Here is a 15,595-nt window from a genome sequence, read left to right as displayed (position 1 = left end):
GCCCTTCCCCCCCTAATTACTTTCCCCATTTTGCTGCAGCTCGCCTTCCCCAGGAGCTGGCCTTTCAGATAAGCTGTAAACTAGTTACATTAAAATGGGATCCAAAAGGTCACTCCAGCAAAGCACCTGTCTCTCCCAGCCTTTGTCTCTCAATCCAAACCGTGATTAAATGTATATTTAATGAGCCTGCTTTAGGCAGGCGTGTTTGACCTCCCCGGCTGGGAAAGACGCATTAAGATTCTCAAGTGATGAATGTGTGTTTTAAAGAGGGGAGTGGATATTTTTCTGCTGGTCTCAGTTGGATTTTTAAACATTGCCGGCTGAAGACAAATCAGCTGCTAAAGCTCTGCTTGTTAGGCTGTGACAGCCCCCGGGCGTTTGTTTAATGAGCTGGATTTTCCTGGAGACTTTTTTTTCCCTCTACCTGGGCACCCCGACGCAGCTGAGCGAGCCTGGCACGGGGTTTGGGTGATGCTTTGCCACTGTGGGGACCCCTGGCATCACTCTGATGGGGCATGGATCACACTGCCAACCAGGAGGGTTATTTATTCCTGGAAGTTATTTTGTCCCTGGAAGTTATTTTATCCCTGAAAGTTACCCCTGGAAGTGTTCAAGGCTAGGTTGGATAGGGCTGGAAGCAACCTGGTCTAGTGAAAGGTGTCCCTGCCCATGGCAGGGAAGTGGAACTGGGTGGTCTTTAAGGTCCCTTCCAACCCAAACTGTTCTGGATTCCATGATTTTTTGTGTAAAGCTCCCCAATATCCAGCACAGGGAACAGGACACCCAGTCCAGAGGTGGGGTGATGGGCACCCACATGTCACAGGCGAGGAAGCAGCTTTCACTGCATCAGAGCACTTGGTGCTTCCCAGGTCTCCTCCTTTTTAGTGTCTGGAAGGAAAATGTGTGTTGCTCTTGTAAAATTATTCCCAGTCCATCATACCTGAGCATCATGAGATGTCCAGCTCCTGGAGCACCTCATTGCGAAGGGATAATTAGCTCAGCCACACCCACACAGTCCAAGACCTGTGGGCAGGATGAGCCTGGCAGGATTTGCTGGAGACTGGAGGTGTTCAGCACTGAATATATTGGTGTTGAGCTGGTGTGATGCTGAGGTCAGGATACACCTGCTGGTCCCTGCAGCATTCCCTGGATACAGCTCAGCGCTGGGGACCATCTCGACTCATGGAGTGAGGCCCAGGGGCACTCTCTTACCATGGAGTTGGTGCTTTCCAGCGTTTCCCACTCTGCCATGATGCTGAAGTAAGGAGGTTTAGGAAGTAGGAGCCCAGAGGTGCTGTCACCACATGGCAAGACACTGTGGGGAGAGCTGCTCTTGGATGCAGCTGCGTGTGTCCTGGGAGACTCCCAGCCCCAGAGTTCTGGAGGTCCTGGAGCTGCGCCGGTGGGATGAGGGCAGATAGCAGCGGTCTGGCCCCACGCTGGACCCTGGCAGGCTCAGGGTACCAAGGACACAGAGTTTTTGACTGGTCTCACCCATCCCTCGGGCTGGACTGTGCTCACCCTGTGTCCCCTGGGGTGGGCAGCAGGGCTGAGCTCCCCTCCAGACCTCCACGCCGCACTCGCCGCCGGCCTCCACCAGCCAGGTCACCTTAATCAAAGTTTAGCTGCCCGTATGTTTCCGCTCATTATGGGCCAATCCGGCCCGTCTCGCTGCTCCCTGCCTCCCACCAGCACAAATTAAATTGCAGGTGACATCCAGGGCCACGCATCTGGCTTGGAATACAATTTTCCCTTCTTTATTTATGGCACCTGCGGTGAGCGCGGTGCGGAGGGGCCGGAGAGCAGGCACGGGGCCGAGCCTCCGGGACGCCCGTGTAGGTAATCGACACAGAGAGCGTTCTCTTAAAACCAGGCGCAATTTAGAAGTGCCTCTGATTACTTAATTTGCTCCTGAGTATCTCAGTAATTATCTTTATGGGTCTTATTTCTGTCCTCTGGCATTGTTTCTGTCGATATTAAATGAGTCTGGCTCTCGGCACATTGGCTGTCTGGCCCGGCACCACTGTGAAATCCTATTATCCTGCCCGTGCTGCTGATTAATTTTGATATTAATTTCACGTAAAAGGTGAGCTGACTAATTTTCCTGCCCGTGCAGGGAGCTCCCAGCCCAATGCCTTTGCCCCCCAGTTCTACCCCTTGCCTCTCCTGCTAATTGTCATCCCCCTGTCTCCGTGCCCCCCGCACCGATGCGGCCGCATTCCAGTGGGCTTGGAGCATCCCACGAAATCCATCCTGGTAAAGCTGGAGGTGACTTTGCTGCTGTGCTCACCGTTGCCAGCCAGTATTCCCAGGGCTGTTCCACAGGCCCTAGCCCAGCATGCTGGCATTACATCCTCAAGGAGGAGGATGCAGGAGGGTGCCAGAGCCCTCACAGCCCTGCCTGTGCCTCCCGCCTCCAGCCGAGGAGCAGGAGCCTGTGGAGAAGCATCATCCTCAGGAAAATATCACGTCCAATTAACTGCAGCAGCCTGGTCCTTTTTGATTTTATTCTGGGTGCATTACAGGAATCCTGAGCTTTATTTAAATTATAAATCAAATAATACCCCTCTCAGCTTGGCCAAACTCTTTGCTGCTCCTGTTCTCGGCAGTAACGGAGCGGTGACTGGTATTTAATTAAATGTTACAGCCCCAGGCTGGCTGGAGGAGGGGGGCAGGATGTGTATCCCCCTAAGGGGCTGGGATCCATAGGGAGCTGGGAGCCAGGGCAAGCTCATAGAGCTCCCTCCATGCTAACCTCAGGAGCATCCTCTATGGCCTACAAGAAAGATGGAGAGAGACTTTTTACAAGAGCATGGAGGGACAGGAGAAGGGGGAATGGCTTCAAACTGACAGAGGGTAGCGTTAGATGGAATACTAGGAGGAAATTCTTCCCTGTGAGGGTGGTTAGGCCCTGGCACAGGTTGCCCAGACAAGCTGTGGCTGCCCCATCCCTGGAAATGTCCAAGGCCAGGTTGGACAGAGCTTGGAGCAATCTGGTCTAGTGGAAGATGTCTCTGCCCATGGCAGGGGGTTGAATGGGATGATCTTTAAGGTCCCTTCCAACCCATGCCACTCCATGATTCTTTCACTGTGCACATCCTCCTGTGGGACCTGTCACCTCAGCCCTGTTGGGACAGTGTCATAAATGGCTCTCTGGGGATGGCATGAGCCCTCTCGAGGTCTGTCTTGGTATTAAAACACTAATGAGAAGGGATGGTCCTTATGAGAGGTGATGGCCAGGTCTCAGCAAGTGGAGACCCAGCTCTGGGATCACCTACACCTCTCCCTGCTCACCCATAGGGACTCTCATCAGTGATAAACTTGTTTAATTACACATGGGATGAAGGCCTGTTTAATGGCTCCTCGTTACCCAATTCTGCTCATTCCAAGGGCATTTTCATTAGAGTGGCTGCAGCGAGGCTCTGCTCATGTACACACCCATAAAATATCATTTTAATTTCATGAGGGGTTACACATGAGTGAAGTAAGATTAATTCTTTCATTTTCACTTTCTGGAAGGGATCGGTTAATGATGGTTCTGTGTATTTATGTACGTGCCATAAAAAGGAGTTCAATTAACTGCTGGGCCCAAAATGTGCTGTTGACTTGCACTTTCCCTGCCAGGAATCGCTGCAAAAACACTTTTCCATTGGTCACGTGCATGGTGGGGATGGAGGGTGAGGGGGGGCTGCTCAGTGCCCATCTCTCACCAGATCAGAGCCCTGGATTTTGGGTGGGCTTGGCTAGTAACACCCTGGCACACGAGGGGGTTTTGCTTTTTGTCCAAACTTCCCAGGATCACACCGGTCCATCAGCCACAGAGCAGGTTGCTGGGCACTGGCAGACCCCAGAATGGGGCACTCTGCGTTGGGGGCACCCACCCTGCTCCCCTCAGCAGGTGCAAAGCCTGTGTCTTAAATTAATTCCAACACTAATTGGCTGTGGCTGAGTGGGCAGAGGGGCCGGGGGGCAGCTGGGAGGAGCTGCAGGACTGCTGGGGGTGGTGGGATCCCCTCCTGGTCGCAGGGTCCCCTCAGTGACTGTGTGGTGAGATGTCATTGGATTGGCATCAGGGCTGTGTTGGGTGTCAAAGGGTGGCACTGGGGCAGCATTGGGATGGCATTGGCATGGCGTTGTGTTGGACTGGCCTCGGGATGGCATTGGGGTGGACTCAGGGCTCTGTTGGCTTCAGATGAGTGGCACTGGAATGGCTCTGGCATGGCAGTTGTGTTGGGGTGGCCTCAGGGTGTCTTTGGAGTGGCATCAGGGCTGTGCTGGGGCAGTGTCAGGTGACATATAGGTGGCATTGGGGCAGTATTGTGGCAGCATTATGGTGGTGTTGGGGTGGCATCTGGGTGTCATGAGGGTGGCATTGGGGTGGCACTGGGGCATCCTCATGGCCATGACGGCCCCCTTCCTGCACCACTGGCCTTTGCTGTGCCGACGTGGTGGCTGCAGTGGCCAATGGTGGCCATGATGGCACGGTGGCTGCGGTGGCACGGTGGCTGTGGTGGCTGCGGTGGCACAGTGGCTGCGGTGGCCGGTGCACTGTGCACGGCACCGCGCTAATACCTCGTGGAGGAGACAAATGGGAAGTGACACGTGTGTGTGTAGACGGGTATTTGTGGTGACGCTTTGACTGCAGATAATAAAGTGCTCGCCCTGAGGTGATCCAATTCAGCAGCCGCCTCGGCAGAGCCGCGCGCCGACGAGGGGGAGAAGAAAGGGGAGGAAGAAAGGCCCGTCTGAAATGACATGTCAGCCTAAAAAGGGAACGTGTTAACGGATGAATATCTGGGGACGGCGAAGCCCGGCGCTTCCCTTTGTGCTTTGTCATGAATTTTGTTGTCTTTGCAGATTCCGGCGCTGCCGCGCGGGGTTTGCCACCTACGGTTATTCGGATGGATTTCTTCCACTATTATTTCTGTAGTTGGTTTAATTTGAGCCCCCGGAGCCAGGGTGTGTTTGTCTCAGCTCCTGGCACCGGGGATGCTCTGTGCTGGGATTTGGGGGGTCCCACAGTGGGGACTCTGCAGTGATTTTGGGGACAGTGCAGTGGTGCTGAGGGTGCTGGTCATGGTGCCTGCGGTCCCTGCACTTGGGGGGGGCTCTGGGGACCCCCCACTGCGTCCGCCGTGGCCTCTGTGCCACCCATCCTGGGGTCACTGTCACCATAGAAACCATGGCACAGCACAGGGTGGGAGAGCCACGGCGATGTGACAGCAGCCCAACCTGCCCAGTGTGGCATGGGGGGCACAGTACCGGTGGTCCCTGCACCGAATAGCATTCCAAAAACAGCATGGGGGACTCAGAGGACCTGTGATTGCTCTGCCCCATGCTGCACCCCCATGCCCAGGTCACCCTGGGTCTGGGCAGGGTAGCACCGCCAGCCACCTGTCAGCTCCACTTGGACCCCCCTGGGATTTGCCCTCCCCTTGACCAGGGGTCACTGGCCCCAACACCCAACTCCTGGCCCTGGCTGTGCCAGGCTCTGCCCTCCAGACCCGCAGTGCAGCCAGTTCCTGCCCAAGCAGCTTTGCCACCTGGGGCTCAGACCCAAACTTGAAGGACTGTGCTGATTTGTTAAATGTAGCAGCTTTTGTTTGTTTTCTTCCAAGTGTTTTCTGAATATTGAGGTTTCTTCCAAGTGTTTTGCAAATATTTAGGGTTTAGCTCTTACAAAATCTGTTCCCAGTGTGGCAGGCAGAGAAAAAGGGGATTTTTGATGCTTTTTGAAGCTTTGAAAGCGTTGGGATCTCCTTGCTGCAAGAGGAAGAGGGATCCTGGTCCCAAAGCTGGGGATGAACTCTCGCCTCTCGCAGAATTTAATTCATTTGGAGGCTGCAGCACTATTATTTTTTAATAAGAGCCATTGGCACGTCTGCTCAGGTCCCCAGCATAATCCTGCCTCCCCCGGCATCGCTCCCCTTCCCACCCCCTCCTGCCCCTGTGCAAATTAAAAATCCTGCCTAATTGCTGCCCTTCTGCCCTGCTGGCTCTGGGAGGCCAGGCAGGAGCAAACCACAGGCTCAGGACTGGTAATGTCAGCACTTTCCTGGAAGAGGGGCAGGGCAGGATGGGGAGGGAGGGCAAGGGTGGGAAGAGGGAGGGCGAGAATGGGAAGAGTGAGGGCGAGGATGGGAAGAGGGAGGGCGAGGAAGAGAAGGGATGGTGAGGGTGAGGAGGGAGGGCAAGGTTTGGCAGGATTCTCAGGGCTCCCACGAAATGCCCCTTCACAGGGTGAATGTGTCGATGGGACCACATGAAGGCAGAGCAGGGGCAGATGCTTTTCTTCGGCTGCTGTCACATTTCACCCACTTTTCGGAGCTGAGCCCTCCATTGATGATTTTTTCCCATCTGTAAAAGGGTGGAAAACATTTTCCTTTGGGACCAGAGGAAGGCAAGGCCCGTGTGCAGCTCCAGGGAGCTTCCAGCCACACGTCGCCGTCGGCAGCTTTATAAAGATTTCCTGCTGAGATTAGTTCTTTCATTTATTGCAAAATATTGTAGTGCTTTCGATGTGTAAAAATAAGGATTGTCCCATCTTATCTCAAAAGGAATGGAGGGGAGGGAGGGAGCAGTGAGTGTCTGTGCTGCTGTTAACCAGTGAGGTGCCATGTGCTGCCGCCACATTCCCACTTGGCTTCTCCTCATGAAATCCGTGCTGGTGGTGATCCCTGGGATGTTCCCCCTGTGCACCCCATGTCCTGCTCCCTGTCCTCTTCCAGAGGCAGGCGACTGCCTGACAGTGCAGTGCCTCCTGCAGCATCATGGCCTGGAAATTAAAGGCACAAATTGCCAGTGCCTGCACTTGCCCTCCTCCAGGGAAGAGAGAGCCCAGCCAGGAATGCTGTCCCCCACCAGGCTGGGGAACACAAACAGGTTGTGGGAACAGCATGGAGCATCCTTTCTGGTGCTGGGTGTCCATCGTGTCCTTCCTGGTCCTGAGCATCCTTCCCAGTGTCAAGTGTCCTTCCTGGTGCTGAGCATTGGTCCTGTCCTTCCTGGTCCTAAACATCCTTCCTGGTTGTGAGCATCCTTCCCATTACCAAGTGTCCTTCACTGTACTGAGGATCCTTCCTGTTGCTAAGCATCCTTCCTTGTGTTGAGCATCCATCCTATCCTTCTTGATACTGAGCATCCTTCCTGGTCCTGAGCATCCTTCCTGGTGCCATTTTGATCCCACAACTGCTTTAACCGTGATTACCAGAGCTGGAGCCAGATGCTGCTGCTCCGTGAGCTCTCTGGTGCCGGATTGCTTCCTGACTGACAGCTGAGCAGCCCCGTCAGGTCTGTCACTGCTGTGGAGCCCGGCCCCAAGGGCCAAAATTTAGGGCTGTGCTTTTAACCCAGCCTCGCTCCCCACTTTGTACTGCTTTAGGGCCTTTAAAGAGTATGGTTAAAAGCAGAATAAATTAGGGGGGCCTGGCAGGGTTAATTAGGGGAGCCTGACAGGGCAATTAGGGGGGCCAAGCAGCTGGGTCTCACTGAGCCCCTTGTGTCCCAGTGGCGCCGAGGCTGGGGGTAACTGGGAGTGAGTTTGTGCTGCACGAGCCTTGGATCATTGGTCTCCCATTAGCTATGGTCTCTCCTGCTGTAAGGGCGGCTTTGGTTATCTTCCCTCCCCTCCTTTCTTCCCATCTTTCCTTTTTTCCCAGCCCTTGAGGTCTGTGGCTGCAGCCAGGCATGGTGTAGGGGTCCCATGGACACCAGGGATGCAAGAGATGCAGGGGATGAGGGCGATGTGGGAGATGCAGGGGATGAGGGGGATGAAGGGGATGGGGATGATGGGGTGGAAGCCAGGGATAAGGGGATGCAAGGGAATAAGGGGATGTTGGGGATACGAGGGACACCTGCAGCATGTGTGCATGTCAGGAGAGGTTTTTGGGGAGTTTCTCCCATCCCCTCCCACCCCTCCTGCAACTGCCCTCCATCTCTGTCAGACATTTTGCACTGACCTGCTGTTCCAGGCACAGCAGGGCCGGAGCTCCCCGATCCATAAACCGAGATTTATTCCAGATCGCGGCACCGGCGGGGTCTGGGATTTACATCTGTGGCTCGGGCTGGGTTTGGTGGCCAATTTGCTAAAGTAAAAAGTTGTTTAGCTGGAGGCATAATCTCATAAGCCCGTGCTGCCATTAGCCGGGGTCTCCTCTCTGCCTGGCTTTCCAATAATGCTCCGAGCAGAAGCTCGGAGTAATATAAAAAGCCATTGGATTATTACTGCGGGCGATGCATTTTCCATTTACAGTAATAAAATACTGAAGAAACAAAACAATTTAAAATTCCAATAAAATTCAAACCAAATCTTTGGCTGCTGAGCAGATTCAATTATTTAGCTGTTATTGAGTGCAGGCTGGAAAAATAGAGCAGGTCAGGGAGGGAGGGGGAGCTGGGAGCCTGGGGAGTGCCGGACTCATCCCGTGGGAATGCCAGTGAGGGAGAGAGCTGGGAGGGAGCAGAACATCTGGGAGAAGCTGTTGGTGGATGCTTGTTGCTGCCAGTGGCTGGGTTTGGTTTAGGGATGGCAAGAACCACGGGGGTGGCGTGTTGGCCCCTGGCAGTCTGTGGCACATCCCACTCAGCCTCGGCACGTCGGCTCCGATGGTCCGAGTTCAAGAGGAGGTGGGCAAGGGGGACAAACGCAGCGGTGAGTGGCTGTGTCAGGGCTGGCTGTGCCTGACGGGTGACACGGTGGCTCGGGCGAGTTTGCATCTCGCAGTAATTACAGCCCGTTGGAAAGCAGTAATTACTGCGGAGAGCGGGAGTGCCGCCGCCGCGACCGTGCCGGCAGCCGCCGGGGAATCGGCCTCTCTGTAATTTTCCCGGCGGGGGTTCGGTGCGTCACCCTGATATGTGACAACACACCGAATTGGTGGCTTGTCACATCCAACCCAGCTGGTGCAAAGAGGCGACAACGGCGGCTGAGGGCTCCCTCCAGCCGGGCACACACCGGCACCAGGGCTGGCGGGTGGGATGCCCTTGGCCAAGCTTGGCTCACCAGGACTACAGCAGTGGGCAGTGCCAGGGGGCTGCACAGGGCCATCCCAAAAGTGTCACCTGCAACCCCAGTGCTTGGGGACGGGGCTTTGGTGACATGTGCCAGGGAACCGCAGTGGCACCAGCGCCTCACTCCCTTCAGCAACAGCCCCTTGTTTTTTAATATTTTTCCTTGGGAAGGAGCATTTCCCTGGAATGTACTCATTAGGGATTCTGCAAGTGTCACCAGCTAATTAGTGTCGTGTTAATTGAGTATTCACGATGCTGCCACCTCCAAGGACAGCGGTGCCGGCATGAAGGGGAATGCAGATGTGCGTGGCTCACCATGCCGCGCTGTGCTCTGCCGGTGCCGTGCCATGCCATGCCATTCTATGCCATGCCATGCCATTCCATGCCATACCATGCCGTGCCACTGGGCAGGGTAGTCCTGCTCACAGCCCCCTGCACTCGCTGGCTTGGGGGGTGCCCGTGCCCAGCAGAACCCACCATGCACACTCACATGTGCCCACACGCCTCACCAGCTGCTCTGCAGGTGTGCCAGAGTTTTCCAGAGGCTGCCCAGTTGGTGCCCGGGATGTCCCTGGCAGGGCCAATGCCACACACCCGCACGTGTCCTGCCGGAGGGAGCTGCTGTTGCTGTGCCCTCCTGTCTCCTGGCAGCTCCATTAAATCCTACTCAAAGGCACTGGTTTTAATTGGCTTAATACACTCGTTAATAACAGTGTCTATTTAAGACACCTGTAAAAAGCCCATAACATCAGCTTAATGGGGGGAATGGCTGGCGCAGGCACTGCGTCCTGCCTGTTCAATTACTGCACTGATGGAGAGCTTAGAGAGAATAGAGAGCATGGAGAGCTTGGAGAGAATAAAGAGCATGGAGAGCTTGGAGAGAATAGAGAGCATGGAGAGCTTGGAGAGAGGCCATGGTATTGCTGCTGCCTCCCCCACAAACACCTCTCTGATGCTGGGGGGTGACATGGAGCCCTACGGCTGCAAATACCCCCCTTCCCTGAATCCTGGTTTTAACACAGTGCCTGTTTCATCCGAGCATGCCACAGCCATGGAAACATCACCTGGAGCAGGATTGGGACAGGAAATGCCTTTGTTGGAGTGCGAAATGCACCCAGTGGTGCAGCTCTTCTGTGGTGACTTTGCCACCCAGCACGTGGTGGCAGCAGGAATCGCTGGTCCTGGTGGATTGGGAACACAGTGCTCCCCAGCGTGGAGGCTGCAGTCCCCTGCCTCGAGATACGGGGGGGCTGCACACCCTGGGATCCTCAAAAAGGATTCCTGGGAGGGCTGGGTCTCCTTGGTGGGGGCTGCCAGCCCCAACCCCTCCAATCTGACCATCTCCACCTTGCAAAACCTTCCTCTGAGCAGGCACCAGGTCTGGCATTCCTGATGTGCCACAGACATCCCTTGGCAGAGCTGGGAGTTTGGGGGACCAGCTGGGAACCATCATTCCCATGTGCCGACGTATACGTGCATGTGCTTCTGTGTGTGTGTGTGTGTAGATTTTAAACACCTAATTTATTCCATCTATTAGATAGATTTTGTAGATTTAATCATTTTCACAGTTGGTGGCTCATTGGATACTCAAGATAAACTCCAAATGAAAGTATAATGGGAACGACAAATGAGTTTTCACACCAGAATGGCAGAAACTTGCTCAGGAAAGAGTTTGAAAGGAACAAAACTATATACATATATAATTTTTTTTTCTGCAGTGGCTTTTGCTGACTCCAGTAGGTTACCACAGTTAATTTCACCAGTTTTGTTCATCTGTAAAATTGCATAAAAGTGACATTTTTGTGCTCATTATAGGAACTGCTGATTTATGGCTGGTAAATGCAATGCTTTTCCATTTTTGGTGAGGTTCTCGTAGCAGCGCAAAGCACCCATGAAATTGCTTGTATAATGTAGTTTAAATCCAATCTCGGAGAAAGATTCCCCCGTTGGGTAAAGTGACATTTCCATTCTCCACACCGAGTTTATTTTAGGCCACTTACAAGTGACTCCGTCAGCAGGAGGGGGCAGGTTGGTGCCGTGACCTGGTTTCTGCCGGGAGCGAGTGGGATCCGGTGGGGGGGTGGTGGGTGCTGGGGTGCCAGGTCCCTTCATCCCAGCAACACCAGATTCACCCTACACTTTGCCCCCGCAGGTGAGACGGTGGCACCGATGCATTCCCCGCGCTACCCCAGCCCCGCCGAGCTGGACGCCTACGCACAGAAGGTGGCCAACAGCCCACTGACCATCAAGATCTTCCCCACCAACATCAGGGTCCCCCAGCACAAGCACCTTAACCGGACGGTCAATGGCTACGACACCACAGGGCAGCGGTACAGCCCCTACCCCCTGCACGCCGGCGGCTACCAGGGCCTGCTGGCCATCGTCAAAGCCTCCAGCAAAAGCGTGGTGAAGAACTCGGAGGGGAAGCGGACTAAGCTCTCGCCCGCCCAGGTGGGCGTCGCTCCCTACCCCGCCTCAAGCACTTTAGCTCCAGGTCCCTCCTGCGCCGGGCAGCTGAGCTACCACGGCGGCCAGAAGCAGCTGGAGGGTCCTGTGCCCAACGTGACGGTGGCGGCCTCAGTGCTGCCGCTGGCGGGCAGGAGCCTGGCCCTGCCACCCTCCAACCTGCCCTCCATCCAGAGCATCATCTACCAGATCAATCAGCAGTGCCAGGCGCAGGGTGCCCAGCCGGGCTGCCCGGCCGTCGTGGCCGCCCACCCCAGCCCAGCCAAGCACGGCGCCTTCGGCACCGCCTACGCCGGCACCGTCCTGCCCGAGTGCCGCAAGGGCGCCGACCTGGCACTGGGCTCCAACCCGGCCGCTGCCCTGGGACCCAAGGCAGGCGTCTACCCCGAGGGCATGGACTACCTGGTCTGGCAGCAGAAGCAGCAGCAGCAGCACCTGCGAATGTACAGCGGGGGCAGCGGCGGTGGGGGGGCCCTCAGCAAGTCCCCCGAGATGTGCGCGGGCGCCTCGCGCCCCTACGGCCTGGGCGGTGCGGCCGAGAAGGTGAGCTCGTCCCCCTTGAACTGCATGCACGGCAACTTCTCAGTGGGGCAGTACTTCGCTCCCCCTTGGAACAGCATCCTGGTGACCCCCAACAGCGACTGTTACAACCCGCCGGAGTTGGGGGCCGGGCCCCGCGAGCTGGGGGTGCCCCCGGCCGAGGGGCTGCCCAGCAAGACGCTCTGCAATACCTCCATCCTCAGCAGCAGCCTCCAGTCCCTGGAGTATCTCATCAACGACATCCACCCGCCCTGCATCAAGGAACAGATGCTGGGCAAGGGCTACGAGACCGTGTCTGTGCCAAGGCTCTTGGACCACCAGCACGCCCACATCCGCCTGCCCGTCTACAGATAAGGGACCGATGCTGCTCTTCCCAAACCCAGGGCGAGGACTTTGGCACGAGCCGCGCTCCCCTCCGGCACTGTGCCGGTACTGGACCGCGGAAGCGAGGGCGGGGGGACAGGGAGGGGGACACGAGGTCGGCTGCCGAAAGGGCTCCTGGGACACTGGCATTTCACCGGGGTCCCCAAACTGGATACACCCGCGACCTGCTGGAAGCCGAGGCCGAAGGACTGCTTGTCTATATAGCTCAGAAATCATTTTATCTCCACGAATGTGAACAGGGAATTGCTACGAGTTGCTGCTATCCAGGGAGGGGAGGCTCTGCCACGCACTGGCAGCACCGGGTCCGTGCGGGACAGAGCCCTGTGCCGTGGCCAGCCAGGAGGCTCCATGGTGGGTCCCGGCCCAGCTGTGGCCAGGAGGCTCCATGGTAGCCAGTCCTAGCCCAGTGGTGGCCAGGAGGCTCTGTGGTAGCCAATCCTAGCCCAGTGGTGGCCAGGAGGCTCCATGGTGGCTGGTCCCAGCCCAGCTATGGCCAGGAAGCTCCACAGTGGCCGGTGCCAGCCCAGTGGTGGCCAGGAGGCTCCATGGTGGCCAGTCCCAGCCCGGTGGTGGCCGGTTCCAGCCCAGTGGTGGCCAGGAGGCTCCATGGTGAGCAGTCCCAGCCCAGTGGTGGCCGGTCCCAGCCCGGTGCGTGGCCAGCGTGTGGCCGCAGGGAGCTGCCACCTGACCTGTAGCTGAAGTCCGTAACTTGCACTGCTTTGATTAAAGCTAATAACTGGGGACAGTCTGGAGGCTATTTAAGAAAAACACTTGAAAACTTGAACAGATTTTTTTGTTTGTTTTTTTTTTTTTTTTTAATTTTTTTTTTTTTAGTTGACTAGGCTGTACATCTATGTGTTGGCTGCTACAGAGTCTCCTCCCACCCCTCCTCCTCCTCATCCTCCTCCTCTCACCCGGCCCGGCAGTGGCCACTGGCTCCTATTCCCACTCAACCAGGAGGTTCAGGACCCCCTCTCCCCCGTGGGACCCCCTCAGCTCTCACACTTCCAGGCTGTTTTATTTCTCCCCCTTACTGTCAGTTCTACCTTGGTTCTGGGTTAGAGGTGACCGTGGTACCAGGGCACTCACATACCTCCTTTTTTTCTCTTTTTTTTTTTTTAAAAAAAAAACCCAAACAATTCCAAAATGCTCATTATGGTCCGTTACTCACTCTGTGTAATTCCGTGTTTAATAGATTTGTTCATTTAAAAAAGGCTCCTCACCACTAAATACAAAGTGTTTTGATGTTTAAAGGTAAAAGAAGAATAATATCCCGATGAAACCCAAGGTGATTGTGCTCGGAAAAGAGGTACTGTATCCCTGAAAGCCTGTTCAAGCACTAAGTGCATTTACAAATCTCTGAGAATGTTTTTTTTTTATACTAAAATTGACCATTATATTCTACTGTGAGAAGTGCTGGCTGCACTATATTGTTTTAAAAATGAGAAAACAAATGGAAAAAAAAAAAGGTAAAAAAGAAAAAAAAAAAAACCAACACAAAACCCGCAAGCCGTGTGTCCGGATGGTGTTTTTCCCAAAGTAAAACCAGGATCTCGCTGGATGTGTGCTCTGGAGTCTCTTTGCTTTGCTGTGGCCTCCCCGGGGCCCCCCCAGAGCCGGGACCCCTCCCTGCTCCCTGCAGATTTTTAGGGCGTGGAGGAGCACCTATAAATAACCTGTTAACAATGCTGAGCCATTAATCAGTCCTGGGCACCAGCCTCCGCCTCGCACCCACGTGCCCAGATCCCTGGGGATTAGGGCTGTGTCCTCACGTGCACGTGTGGGATGCTCTGGGATGTTCGGCCCTCGCCACCCCGAGGCCCCAGTGGTGGGCACTGGGATCAGGTGCCGTGTCCCCCTCCCGCCACCATCACTGGTGCTGTGGTGGCACCTCCGCTGCCTTCTGTCATCCCTGGCGAGTTTCCCACTGAGTTTCCCCCCTGGCAGGAGCGTTCCTGGTGCCCAGGTGGGATGGGGGCTCTCCAAGAGCCCTGGTCTGGCTGGGGGGCTGCTCTCCTCTAAATCAGACCCCCCCTGCTCTGCCTGTCAGCAGCTTTCCAGCCCCAGCAGTGAGCCAGTTGCATTAGGATAACAGTATGGAGTCCCCAATAGCTCTGGGCTGTGGATGTGTCTCCCTGGCCCTGTGATGTGTGGCAGTGACATGCGGCGTGTCCTTATCCCAGCCAGAGAGGGGACTGAGGGTGGGAAGGGCTCAGTTGTCTTCCTTGAATGGTTGGGAGGGCACAGGGACGGGATGGGATGGGATGGGAGGGGAGGGGAGGGGAGGGGATGGGGGTGAGAGTGGGTACAGATATGGGGATGGAGATTAGAATGGAGATGGGATGGGGACAGGGATGGGAATGGAACGTGGACAGGGATGGGGATGGGGTGGGATGAGTATGGGAAAGCGATAGGGATGGGGATGGGACAGGGATGCGGATGGGGTTGGGATGGAGACAGGGACAGGGATAGGATGGGATGGGATGGGAATGGGGAAGGGGATGAGGATGGGGACAGGGATGAGGACAGGGTGGGGATGGGGATGAGAGAGGAATAGGGATGGGATGGGGACAAGGACAGGGATGGGCACATAGCCATGCACTTGGAGCTACCCCGTGGCTGTGGCTGCAGCCGGGGACGGCGGCTCCATTTGTCTTGTTTGCTCACCCGCCGTAACGGCGGCGCCGATATTTATGGCGTGGCGGGAGGGGACCGCTCCGTCACCGGCTGCGAGCGGCTGACAGCCGATCCAGGGAACAAAGAGAAATTGGGACAAAAGGAAATTTTCACAGAGGTTAATGTTACTGATGGGGGGTGCCGCTGCCTGCCTGCGTGTTAAAATTAGTCCGTCTGGAGGAAGATCTTCACTCAGATCTTTGTCATTAAAAAGATGCCACATCAAAGGAATGTGAGGCTGGAGCGCGGCGGGGCTGGCGGGTCCCTCTGTGCTGGGTAGCCCCTCCCTGGGGGTCCCCCAGCGCCGAAGGGGGGGCCCTCCTGAGGCCGGGGTACACGGAGCTTCACTGGGGGCTCCGGGAGAAACTTTGCTCCACCAGCGGTGCCTGTGGGAGGGGGATTCATTAGCGCTGCCTCCATCAGATTTCCCAGCTCACCATAAATCAGGGCGAGCGGCTGCGAGCGACGGCGCGATCCATCTTGCAGGTCTCCAAGTCATTACATTTCATTAGGAGGTGCG

General features: G+C 55.8%; 1 protein-coding gene across 2 annotated transcripts in view; it reads left to right on the top strand.

The window, feature by feature from the left end:
* The window catches only part of FAM222A (family with sequence similarity 222 member A), a 29,947-nt gene extending 16,432 nt beyond the window's left edge, over positions 1-13,515 (top strand). For both annotated transcript variants that reach the window (XM_032706073.1, XM_032706072.1), the window contains one exon: positions 11,162-13,515. In XM_032706073.1, the coding sequence (XP_032561964.1) occupies positions 11,162-12,369 (1,208 nt within the window). In that variant the 3' untranslated portion in view covers positions 12,370-13,515. The remainder of the gene's footprint in view (positions 1-11,161) is intronic.
* The last annotated feature ends 2,080 nt before the right edge of the window (positions 13,516-15,595 follow it).

The sequence above is a fragment of the Chiroxiphia lanceolata genome, chromosome 18 (assembly GCF_009829145.1).
Source record: "Chiroxiphia lanceolata isolate bChiLan1 chromosome 18, bChiLan1.pri, whole genome shotgun sequence".
NCBI classification, from domain to species: Eukaryota; Metazoa; Chordata; class Aves; order Passeriformes; family Pipridae; genus Chiroxiphia; species Chiroxiphia lanceolata.
Note: the sequence above shows the minus strand (reverse complement) of the source record. Positions and strands in the feature narration are given on the sequence as shown.